This window comes from Belonocnema kinseyi, chromosome 9, assembly GCF_010883055.1.
Source record: "Belonocnema kinseyi isolate 2016_QV_RU_SX_M_011 chromosome 9, B_treatae_v1, whole genome shotgun sequence".
NCBI classification, from domain to species: domain Eukaryota; kingdom Metazoa; phylum Arthropoda; class Insecta; order Hymenoptera; family Cynipidae; genus Belonocnema; species Belonocnema kinseyi.
Genome location: NC_046665.1, coordinates 127,539,597 through 127,552,378, shown reverse-complemented (window position 1 = coordinate 127,552,378; position 12,782 = coordinate 127,539,597). Strand labels below are relative to the sequence as shown.

The window sequence follows — 12,782 nt, the reverse complement described above, 5'->3', positions numbered from 1 at the left end:
CATAAAAGAAAGAAAGAAAGAAAGAAAGAAAGAAAGAAAGAAAAAAAAAAGGGAAAAGAAAAATGAGCATAAATAAAAAATGAAAAATGAAAAGAGAATAAATTAATGATACCTTCATGAGATTCGGCCTGAGTACTCGGATCCTTGACCCGGATGACATGAACATGGACCTTCTTGTCATGATGCCTCTTCTTCTTCTCAACCGGCGTCGTCGGCGTCGTCGGCTGGACCGAGGGCGAAGGCTCATTCGGCAGATGCAAGTACTCCTCCTCGGGATGATAACCACCTAACTCCTGACACCTCTGATTTTTATTCGCCAAGCCCATCTGCTGCAAAAAGTCCTCCGAGTCCATCATCTCGAGTTCCCCAGAAGCCTCTTCAGCCCCACCGCCAGGCATTGGATCCAAATGCAGAACCATACTCAAATGATGAATAAACTCGGTCGGCAAATTCGATATATCGACACTCTCCGAGGCCTCGGGATCAAGCATCTGATTCAACTGTGTCATGAACTGATCCCTGTCAAAGTGTCGGACCTTCTCCTCCTCATTGTTCCGCATCTCCTGCGACAGGGACGTTTTTCTCTCCTTGACAAGTTGCTTCATCGCAATATCAAATCGCCTCCGACTCGTGTTATTTATCATATTGTGGAAATCATTCCTGTCCATGCTCAGAAACTGTTTGATCACACGATTCTTCCAGGACTCCTGATTCTCGGCAGTCTCCTTCTTCTCGCGCTTCTCCTCTTTTGAAGTCGAAGCCTTGTTCTCCTCGCCTCTCGAGGAACCTTTCTCCTCTCTTCTGCCCTCGTCCTTCCGCTCTTTCGATCTCCTCCTCCTCCTTCGCACCTCCTCTCGCTCCTCCTGACTCTCCACCAGCTGATTCTCTTTCTCCTTGTCCTTCTCCTTCAGAAACTTCTTCTTCTTCCCCTTCGAATCCTCGACATCCTCGGGCTGCTGCTGCTGCTGCCACTCATCGACCTTGCAAATTCTCTTCACCTTGTTCAGATTAAAGACCACCTTGGGCCTGATTTGATCGTCGGCAAAGACTTCCTCCTCGGGGGTCGGAACGGGAACTGGCACCGACGTCTGACTCTGAACCTCCTCGCCACCTCGCTCCAGACTCTCCTCCGCCTCCTCCATCATCTCCGGCAACAGCGGACCATACTCCACTTCCTTCTTCTTCAATTTCGTCTCCTTCTTCCTCTCACTCTTCCGCCTCTTCTCCCGCTTGTCCGACTTTTCCCCATTTTCTGTCATGTTCATCAGCTGTGTCGCAAACTCCATCGCCTCCTGCATGTCCTCAAGCTCGTCGTCCATACTGAGAAAGGGTGCTGCAACCGGGACGGGAACGGGAACCGGTACCGGGACCGGAACAGGAGCAGGCACCGGCACAGGTTCGACAGGAAGTGGCGGCGCAACCTGGTTCTCTTGAGGCAAGGGAGGAAATTCTATGGCAAGTGGAGGAATAACCATGTTGTATCCGACAGTCGGAATGAAGGGTTGAGATATCATCGGAGGGACGAAATTCGGAGCCATATAGTCGATTGGTCCCGCCCACGAGGGCATTTCTGTCGTTGACACGAAATCCATTCTCTGCTGGCTCGAAAGTCTCGGATCGAAGACCTTCGGAGGTTGGATAACTTCCTGATTGAAACCGGGAACCTTCAATTGTGGACCTCGCGGATCAAAGGCTGGAGGTGGCTGAAGAACTTCCTGATGTTTCTGAGTTTGCTGCTGCTGCTGCTGCTGATCAAAAGAACCAGACTCTTCCCGATGATCCAGCTTTCGCGACCTTCTGATACTCGAATTCGACTGTTCGTCGTGATCCTCCATAAAATCGGGCTCCAGTTCAAACATCGGCGGAGGTTGGAGCGGTTCCTCCTGATTTGACTCCTCGAGGAGATCGGGAAAAGCTTCCATTGGATCAAACATGGGCGGAGGCTGGAGAGGCTTCGGTGATTTGGGATCGGAACTGAATTCCTCCATCAGGTTCAGTTCAAACATGGGAGGCGGTTCCAGAGGCTGGGACTCGTTTTCCGTTCCAGAATCTTTCTCGCCCTTTTCCTCCTCCTCCTCCTCCTCCTCCTCCTCTTCCTCCTCCTCCTCTTTGTCTTTTTTGAAGTCTTGCTCTTCCGGGAAGTTGCCCTCCATCTGGCCTAGTTCTTCAAAGAATAGATTCGACTCTTGCTGCGACAGTCCCGGCAAGGCTTCATTCTCAAAAATCTGCTCCTCTCCCTGAATTTGATTCTGGTCGAGAATCGTGGTTTCCATCTCGAGAGGCCCCTCGAAATTCAAGTTTTCCTGGAGAACTTCGGGCTCTGTCGTGAAATCGTTGAACAGTTGCTCCGGCAATTCGCCGAGTTGGATGTCTTTTTGTATCTCAAGATCGGTTTGCTGCAATTCTTGCTGCAAATTCTCCTCTAGATTTTGCTGCAGCTCCGTCTCGATTTGCTCTTCCTGGATGGAAGTTTCCTCAAAAGGAACAGCGACCGCTTCAATTGGTTCCTCAAAGTTTGGCTCAATCGATGTGTCAAAAATCGTTGGATCGTTGAAATTTGATAGTTCATTTTGGGTGGAGTCGCCGCCGATATTTTCGGCAAATGAGGGATCGATCTCGAATTGAAGATTTGGACTGCTGTCCAACAAATCGGAGGATCTCTCGCCGATCTGCAATTCCGAGATTATTTTCTCTGTCGTGAGAAATTCTTCGGACTGGTTCACGACTTCTGCTGGTTGAATCAATTCGGAATTTAATTCGGGCACTTGGGCAGAATTTGAGGAGGCGATTTCGCACTCAGAGAGTCTTGTGTCGAGCTGGCAAATAAATTCTTCCTCCTGCGGATCTTGCAAGTATAGACAGTCCTCTGAGAATTCTTCGGTTTGAGAATCTTTCTTGGCTAGTTCGTTTGAACCGTTGAACACTGAGAAAAAAGAGAACACTTATTAGATTCGTTTAATTAATTATTTCGCGTTTCTCTTTCGACAATTAGCTTTTAATGACGTCTTGATCATTCAAAGAAATTCACAAGGATTTCTGAAATTTTCAAACATTTCCAAGAAACTCACAAAGATTTCACAATATTTTTAATCATTCCAGAAAATTTCACAAAACTATTAGAATATTTAAATCATTGGGCAAAAATTCAACAAATTTCATTGAAAATCATAAAATAAAAAAAAGACTTAAAAGAAATTCCTCAAATTTTCAAGGATTTCAAACAACTTTAAAGATTTTAAACAAATTCACAAAGATTTAAAAGATTTCAGAAGATTTGGCAACGATTTCAAACATTTCACAGAAATTTAACAGAATTCACAGAAATTCACAAAGATTCCACAATATTTTCAAACATTTCAAACAAATTCCAGAAAATTTCAAACATTTCAAAAGAGTTCAAAGGACTTCTACAAATTTCACAAAAGTTTCAGAATATTTCAATGATTTGATAAAGATTCAAAAAATTTGATAAAAACTCTTAAAATTAAAAAAAAAAAGACTTTAAATATTTTAATTAAATTCACAAGATTTAAAAGACTTTAAACAATTTTCAGGAAATTTGAAAAATATTTATAAGATTTCACAGCAATTCACACATCTTTCAGGACATTTGAAAAATTTGGCCAAAATTTAAAAAATTTCTCAGAAATTCACAAATATTTCAAAAAATGAACCAAATTTTGATTGAATTCAAACAATGTTAAAGATTTCAAAAGATTTTAAATTACTTCACAAATACTTGAAATATTCCAGAAGATTTTACAAATATTTCAGAAGATTTCAAAAAATTCCCCAAATTTTTAATAATTTCAAACAATCTCAAGTATTTCAAAAAATTTCACAAAAATTAAAAAAAGATTTTTAAAAAATGTCCCAAATTTTCAAGGATTTCGAAAAAATTTTAAGTGTTTCGAAAAATTTAACAAAGACTTAAAAGATTTTACAAAGTCTTCAAAAAATTCCACAAAGAATCCAGAGATTTCAAAAAAATTCCAAACGTTTTAGGGATTTCCAAAAAAATTCTTAAATTCTAAAGAAATACACAAAAATTTCAAACCGTTTAACAAAGATTTCAATGATTCTAAAAAATTTCAACAAATGTCACAAGGATTCCTAAAAAATAACCAAAATTTTCAAGGATTTCAAATATTTCAGAAGAATTAAAATATTTAAAAGATTTCACATAAATTCACAAATATTTCACAAGGATTTAAAACATTTAACAAGGACTTGAACAAATTTCACAAAGATTCCATAGATTTCAAAGAAATTCCCAAACTTTTTAAGAATTGCAAATTGTTTTAAGTGTGAAAGAAATTCATAAATATTTCAAACCATTTGAAAAAGATTTAAAATATTTTAAAAGATTTCACAAAGATTTCCAAGATTTGAAAGATTTCCAAAAATTTCACAGATTTCAAAAAGATTTCAAAAAATTACCCAAATTTTCAAGGATTTCAAACAATTTCAGGGATTTGCAAAAAATTCTTACATTTTTAAGAAATTCACAAAAATTTTAAAGATTCTAAAAAATTATAACAAAGATTCCAAAGAATTAACACAATTTTTCAAATATTTCAAAGAAAATCACAAAGGTTTCAAATGCTTTTTTAATTATTTGGTAAAGACTTTAAATACTTAAAAAATCAGATTCCAACAATTTCACAAATATTTTTTTAAAAAATGTCAAAAGATTTGAATTTTTTTTAAATGACAAAAGATTTCAAAAATATTTATAAAATTTCACGAAATTTTAAAATCATTTCAAAAGATTTCAAAAGCTATTTTTAAAATAGTCCATTCTTAATTTTAAAAAATCGATATTTCCCGTTTTTATCTCTTTTCTCGAATACTTTTTCTCCTTTAAAAAATTGGTTTTAATGTTTTAGTACTTATATCTACAACTTAATTAGTTTGACAATTTCGGGAATTTGAAATCCCTGTAATTGACTAAATTCTAGAATTCAAGTTCGGGATTTGTAACATTTTAGTATTCATACAATTTACGCAATTTAAAATTTTCGGGTTTTAAATTTTCGTTAATTATTCATACATATAAACATTATCAATAGAAAATTCTTAAAATTTACAATACAGAATTGCAAATTATTCGATTTCCAAGATCAATATTTAAATATATAATTTTGCTTTTTTCAATGGTTCAATTTTTAACATTAAGAAGAGTTTAAAATTATTAAATTTATAATGTTTATGTGTAAGGATTTATTAATTTCAAATGTTTATAATTTTAATTATGTAATTTTTAACGTTTTTTAGGAATATTTATTCAATTTTAAAGATTTAACGGAAAATTATTTCATTTTGAATATTTACAATTGAAAGAATTTCAAATATAAACCATCAAAATTTCAGAATTTTTTATTTCAAAACATAAACCTTGTATAATTTTCGATTCCAAAATTTCAAAATTAAAACCTCTTCAACTTTAGAGATTTACAATTCAATTTGAAAGGTTTACACATAAAAATGCCACTTTTTTAAGTAACAACTGTAAATTCTTTAATTTTGAAAATATAGAATGGCAAATTATTATATTTTTAAAACATATAATTGAAAGAATGTAATTTTCAACTTTTGTTTTTAATTGTTCCATTTTTTAAGATTTAAAACAGAAAATTATTCAATTTTTAAACATTTTAAGTGGAATTTTATTCAATTTTATAGATTCTCAATTGAAGATTTTTAATATTGCAAATTAAAGAAATTTTTATTGTAAAGCATCAAAATTACAGATTTCAAAATTTCAAAAAAAAAACTTACATAATTTTAATTTGCAAATTTAACAAATTAAAACTCTTCAATTTGAAAGGTTTTCATTTTTTAAATTCAAAGCTCAATCTTGACTAGTTACAATTGCAAATTCATCCATTTTTAAAAAACAGAATGGTAAATTATTGCATTTTCAAGATTTATATTTGAAATAATGTAAATTTTAACGTTCTTTTTAATCATTCAATTTTCAAGAATTTAAAGGGAAAATTATTTAATTTTAACGATTATCAATGAAAAATTCTTGGATTTTTGATATTTGCATTTGAATTTCAATTTTAAAAATTAAAATTGAAATTTTTTAAAAGTTTTAAGTTTTAAAATTGAAATTTATTGAAATTTATATATTCACAATTGAAAATTTTTCAATTTTCAAGATTTAATATTTATGATTAATTGATTTGGAAGTTCTGTAGTTTATAATAATGTAATTTAATATGTTTTTTATTAGTTTAATCTTGAAGATTTAATACAAGAAATTCTTAAAATTTTAAATTTGAAAATGGTAAATTATTCCACTTTTAAGACTTATATTTTAAACGTATATAATTTTGTCAGTTTTTTTGGAACAGACCAATTTTGCATATTTATAAGATTTGTTTTATATTTATAAAATTTATAATTTATTTTTATACAATTTTTCAGGTCAATGATGCAAGTAATTTTAAACTTCAATTTATATTTTTATAAGCGTAATTGTAGGTATAAAATTATTAATTTTTTTTAAACTCATTAATAATTTTAAAGATGCGTGAAAGAAAAAATCTTAAACTCAGATGATTTTGAAGATCAAAAGCGAAGACTTTTCAATTTTAAATTTCCAAATTGAAGAAATTTCATACGCGCACATCATGAAAATTACAGAATTTTGAATTAAAAAACTTATAAATTACATAGTTTTTAACTGTGAATTTAGAAAAATGAAAAAACCTTCAATTTTAAAGATCTAAAATTTAATGTTCTAAAAATTTAATGAGTTACACTTGAAAACTCATCAATTTAAAAGATGTATAAATGCAAATTCTTAAATTTGTATGATTTTAAAAATAAAAATTCAAGTTCTCAATTCTAAATCTTCCAAACTGAAAAAATTTAAAGTGTAAATAGACAAAATGACAGACTTTTTAGTTATAAATTTTCAAAAATAGAAACTTTTCAAGTATTCAGATTTACATTTCAATTTTTAATACATGTTTTTGAAAATTCCTCAATTTTTTCGATTTATAATTTTAAATTCTTTAATTTACAATTGAAGATTAATTTTTGAAAACGCAGTTCAATTTTGAAGATTTGCAATGAAAAATTCTTTAATTATAAATATCTACAAATGAAGACTCTTCAATATTTAATGCATTTGGAAAATGTTTGAATTATTTTCTTTTTTTTGGAACAGATCAATTTTAAAGATTTTAAATAGAAAATTATTGAATTTTCAAGGTGAGAAACGAAAATTGATTTAATTTCATATATTTCTCGAATTAAATTTTAATTGATCTTGAAATGTAAATTAAAACTGAATAGCTTCCAAGTTCTTTAACATATAATAACTGAATTGAATTCCGTTCGAATCCTCTCACCATAATTATACTGCTTTCAATTACCTTGACCTCTCGTTTTCTCTTTCAAAATTCCCAGCGGATCAAATACATAATTGAATTTCAGATACAAAACATTAACTTGAAAATTTAATAAAAAAGAGGCTTTAAGAGTACTTTAACTTTATATTTTAAATCTTGATTGCACAATTGTTTCATTTTTCACATTATCTATTCGCGTGCGTAATTTATGATACAAGATGTAATTCACAGCGATCGATAGATAAGTAGATATGTAGGACACGATTTTCATTCAGCGCGTTTCATCTTCAAAGGAAAATGTTTTAAATATTAATATATTCAATTACTGGTCAACACAAAGTGAAAATATATGAAAAAAAAAGTAAAATTTTCACTATTCAGCATCTGCTTATTATGTTCATTTTATTATTTTTAATAAAATCAATTAATAAAGTGTGCCAATGAATTTTAAGAATTTCATCATGATCTTTTAGCAGGAAAAAATGTCAAGAATATAAAATACATTTAAAATATTTGCAACTAGTTTCAGAGAGGAAATGTCATTTCTCTCGGCATGGATTTTAAGGTCAAAGGTCGTCTATCTGAAACTCATCACTGCACGTCGCAATAGATTTGTAAAGGCTGGTTTTCAATTTTATAAACAAATTTAATAAAAGGAACAATTTCCACTCTGTCTTCTAAAATGATCAGTTTACATATTTTTCAAATACAAATCTTGAAAACTTAATAATTTACAAATCTGTATATTCATAATTAAAGAATGTCCAAATTGCAAAATTCTGAATTGTCAATCTTTAAAATTGAAGATATTTTCATTTAAAACATTTGGAATGAAAACTTATTCAATTTTTAAATTTTGCAGTAAAAATTCTGTAATTTTGATGATTTTAAATTTGAAATTTTTTTAGTTTGGAGGATTTTGAACTTAAATCTCTCTATTTTCTGATCTGCAGAATCATAAAAATTAAGGAATTTTCTTTTATATATTTTTAACAATAAAGACTGTTTTATTTTAACAGTAAAAATTCTGTAATTTCGATGATTCAAATTTAAAATTTTCTCAGTTTGGAAGATTTTGAACTTAAATTTATTTATTTTCTGATCTACAGAATCATAAAAATTCATGACTTTTTAAATATATTTTTTAAAATAAAGATGGTTTTATTTTAACAGTATAACAGTAAAAATTCTGTAATTTTGATGATTAAAATTTGACAATTTTTCAGTTTGGAAGATTTAGAATTAAAAACTAGACTTTTAGTTTTCAAAATCATAAAAATTAAAAACTTCTCATTTAAATATATTTCAAATTAAGGAATTTTCAACTACAAATCGTTAAAATTAAAGAATATTAAACTGTAAATCGTTAAAAATGGAGAATTTTCAATTGTAAATCTACAACATTGAACGCTTAAACAAAATTCAAAATTGCATCATTTTAAAATATAAAATATTCCAAATTAATGAAGTTTAAATTGTAAATCCTAAAAATTGAAGAATCATCAATTTATATATATAAAATCCAATAAATTTCAATTTAAAATGTTTAAAAATTGAATAATTTTCCACTACCATCTTTGGAATTAAACAATTCCAAAAAAGCATTCAAAATTGCATCATTTTTTATCATATAGATTAAATATTTAAGAATTTTCAAATGCAAAACTTAAAAAATTGAAGAAATTTCAATTACAATTTCTTTGAATTGAAGAATTTTGTATTGTAAACATCTAAAATTAAACTATTAAAAAAACATTTTACATTACATCAATATAAACTATAAATATTCCAAATTGATAAATCTTTAACCAAAATTCTTAAAATTTGTAGAACTTTCAAAGGTAAATCTTTACATCTGAAGAGATTTTAATTTTTAAATATTTTCAATAAAAAAATCATGAAAGTTTCAAGCTTTAGATTTAAAAATCATGTAATTTTGATGCTCTAAATACAAAATTTCTTCAATGTGGAAGATTTCGAATTGGAAACTTGACTTTTGATGTTTTAAATTATCCAAGTTTAATAAGTTTTATTCATACATATTCAAAGTTAAAATTTTTTTCATTAAACTCTTTAAAATTGTAAAACTTGGAATTGTAAATCCTCAAAATTAAAACGAGTTTAATTATAAATCTTGATAATTGAAGAATTAAAATTTTAAAATCATTAAAACTGAAGAGTATTCAATTGTAACTCTTCAAAATTGGCAAATAATTGTAAAACTCTGAATTCTAAATCTTTAAGATTGAAGCGGTTTCCATTTTGAAAATTAACAATACAAAATTGTGCAGTTTTTAAGACATTAAAATTAAAATTCTGTAATTTAAATGATTTAAATGATTTAAATGTCTTCAATCTGGCAGATTTAGAATTAAAAACTAAACTTTTCATTTTCAAAATCATCAAAATTTCAGATTTCTCACTTAGAAATATTTAAAATGGAAGAATTTTTAATTGTAAATCGTTACAATTAAAGAATTTAAAATTGTAAATCGTTAAAATTGAAGAATTTTCAATTTTAAATCTACAAAATTAAATTCTTCAAAGAAAAGTTCAAATTTACATCATTTTAAACTATAAAATATTCCAAATTAATGAAGTTTAAATTGTGAATCTTAAAAATTGAAGAATCTTCAATTTAAATTATATAAAATTCAATAAATTGCCATTTAAAATCTTTAAAAATTGAATAATTTTCCACTAGCATTTTGGAATTAAACGATTACAAAAAAAAATCAAAATTACATAAGATTTTATCATATAAATTAAATATTAAAGAATTTTCCAATGCAAAACTTTAAAAACATTTTAAATTACATCAGTCTAAACTATAAATATTCCAAATTAATGAATCTTTAACCAAAACTCTTTAAAATTATAAGACTTCGAAATATAAATCCTCAAAATTAAAACGAGTTTAATTATAAATCTTGATAATTGAAGAATTTAAAATTTAAAATCATTAAAACTGAAGAGTATTCAATTGTAACTCTTCAAAATTGGAAAATAATTCTAAAACTCTAAATTCTAAATCTTTAAGATTGAAGCGGTTTCCATTTTGAAAATTTACAATACAAAATTGTGCAGTTTTTAAGACATTAAAATTAAAATTCTGTAATTTGAATGATTTAAATGTCTTCAAACTGTCAGATTTAGAATTAAAAACTAAACTTTTCATTTTCAAAATCATCAAAATTTTATATTTCTCATTTTAAAATATTTAAAATGGAAGAATTTTAAATTGTAAATCATTACAATTAAAGAATTAAAAAATAGAAATAGTTTAAATCGAGAGATTTTAAACTTCAAATCGTTAAAAATGAAAAATTCTCAATTTTAGTTCTTTAAAGTTGAACTGTTCCAAAGACGCTTCAAATTGCATACGCTTACAATATAAATCTTAAAATTTGTATACTTTGCAATTGTACATTTTTCAAATTGAAGAATTTTCAATTTAAAAAATTCTTCAATAAAAAATTATTCAAGTTTCCATTTCTACAATTAAAAATTCAGTAATTTTGATCGTTTAAATTAGAAATCTCCTCAATCTGGTAGATTTAGAATTCAAAACTTAACTCTAGAAGTTACCAAATTATCCAAATTTAAGAATTTTTATTTATACATCTTTAAAGTTGAAATATTTGCAACTGTAAATCTATAAAATTGAACTACTCCAAAAAAAGGTAGAAAATTACATAGGTTTTAAATATAACTCTGAAAAATTTAATAATTTGAAATTCTATATTTACAAAATTGAAGAATTGTCTTCAAAATTGTAAAACTTTGAATTGTAAATCTTTAAGATTGAAGTGGTTTCCATTTAGAAAAAATATAATACAAAATCATGCAGTTTTTAAGACATTAAAATTCTGTAACTTAAATGATTTAAATTTTAAATGTCTTCAATCTGGCAGAATTAGAATTAAAAACTAAACTTTTCATTTTCAAAATCATCAAAATTTCAGATTTCTCATTTTAAAACATTTAAAATTGAAGAATTTTAAATTGTAAATCGTTGCAATTAAAGAGTTAAAAAATATAAATAGTTCACATTGAGAGATTTTAAACTTCAAATCGTTAAAAATGAAAAATTCTCAATTGTAGTTCTTTAAAGTTGAACTATTCCAAAAATTCAGTAATCTTTATGATTTACATTAGAAAATTCCTCAATCTGCTAGATTTAGAATTCAAAACTTGACTCTTGAGTTACCAAATTATCCAAATTTAAGAATTTTTATTTATACATCTTTAAAGTTAAAATATTTTCAACTCTAAATCCCTAAAACTGAGGAATTTTAAATTATAAATCGTTCAAATATCCAATTTTAAAATTGAACTATTCCAAAAAAAAAGGTACAAAATTACATATGTTTGAAATATAACTCTTAAAAATTGAATAATTTGCTGTTCTATATTTACGAATTTGGATAACTGTCAATTCTAACTCTTCAAAATTGTAAAACTTTGAATTTTAAGTTAACTAAAAATGATCAGTTCTAAATAAAATGTTGATAATTCTCTGGCGAGAAAGTGCATTTATGTATATATTATAGTCCTTGTGAGAAATGGAAATAGGTTGATTGATCAATCAATTTCCTTTCATTCCACCTCCTTCCATTTCCTTCCTCCCACTTTTATTATCCCATAATCAAAAAGAATTGGATTACAAAAGCGATAAGAAATTAAGGAATTAGGCGGTGTGTATGTTGGAAGATTAGAATTATCTACAATAATAAAATTTAATATCAACAATATTCATTCACAATATTACAAAATTCATAATCAATTTTTAAGCTTTTTTTTATCGTAAAGTCTTTATCAATCTTCTTATCAAGTAAGGAGGTAAATTTGTGTAATACTTTAACATTGTTGACTCTTAAATCTAGACGCTTGCAAAAAGAAATGGTTACAAATTTAGTTTGAAAAATCCGCAAATTGTGTTACTTACGGTAAAAAATTTCTTTTTCTAAAATTACTTTTTCTTTTAGGCGAATTTTCTTAAATTTTTGTTTATTTCCGTTTTCCAGATTCCCATTTTTTCTCAGTATCTAAATTACTCGGATAATATTATTAGCTAAAATACGACAAATAAGATAAACAAATGTAAAATTAAAGAGGAATGTTTGCTTGGAATATATTATTATTAAAAAGAGTTATAAAATAAAATTAGGTTATATAATAGAATTGACTTATTCTAATTTTATCAGGTACTTTAGGCGTGTGGCTAACTTACACTCCCAACACAGTTTCACGCTTTTTTAATCGTAAAAACTATTTTTTTTCTACGAAATAAATATAAAAATTCTAATTTCTATACTTGACTAAATATTATCAAGCCAATTTTTCATTAATTTTATCTAAATTGAATGGATCAATAAACAAATTCAATTAATTCCAATTAGTTTGGGTCAAAAT

At 27.6% G+C, this 12,782-nt stretch overlaps 1 protein-coding gene across 1 annotated transcript in view; it reads right to left on the bottom strand.

Moving 5' to 3' along the window:
• The window catches only part of LOC117180741 (titin-like), an 85,561-nt gene that overhangs the window by 52,220 nt on the left and 20,559 nt on the right, over positions 1-12,782 (bottom strand). Inside the window, exon 4 of the mRNA XM_033373231.1 lies at positions 113-2,923. Within this exon, the coding sequence (XP_033229122.1) occupies positions 113-2,923 (2,811 nt within the window). The remainder of the gene's footprint in view (positions 1-112; positions 2,924-12,782) is intronic.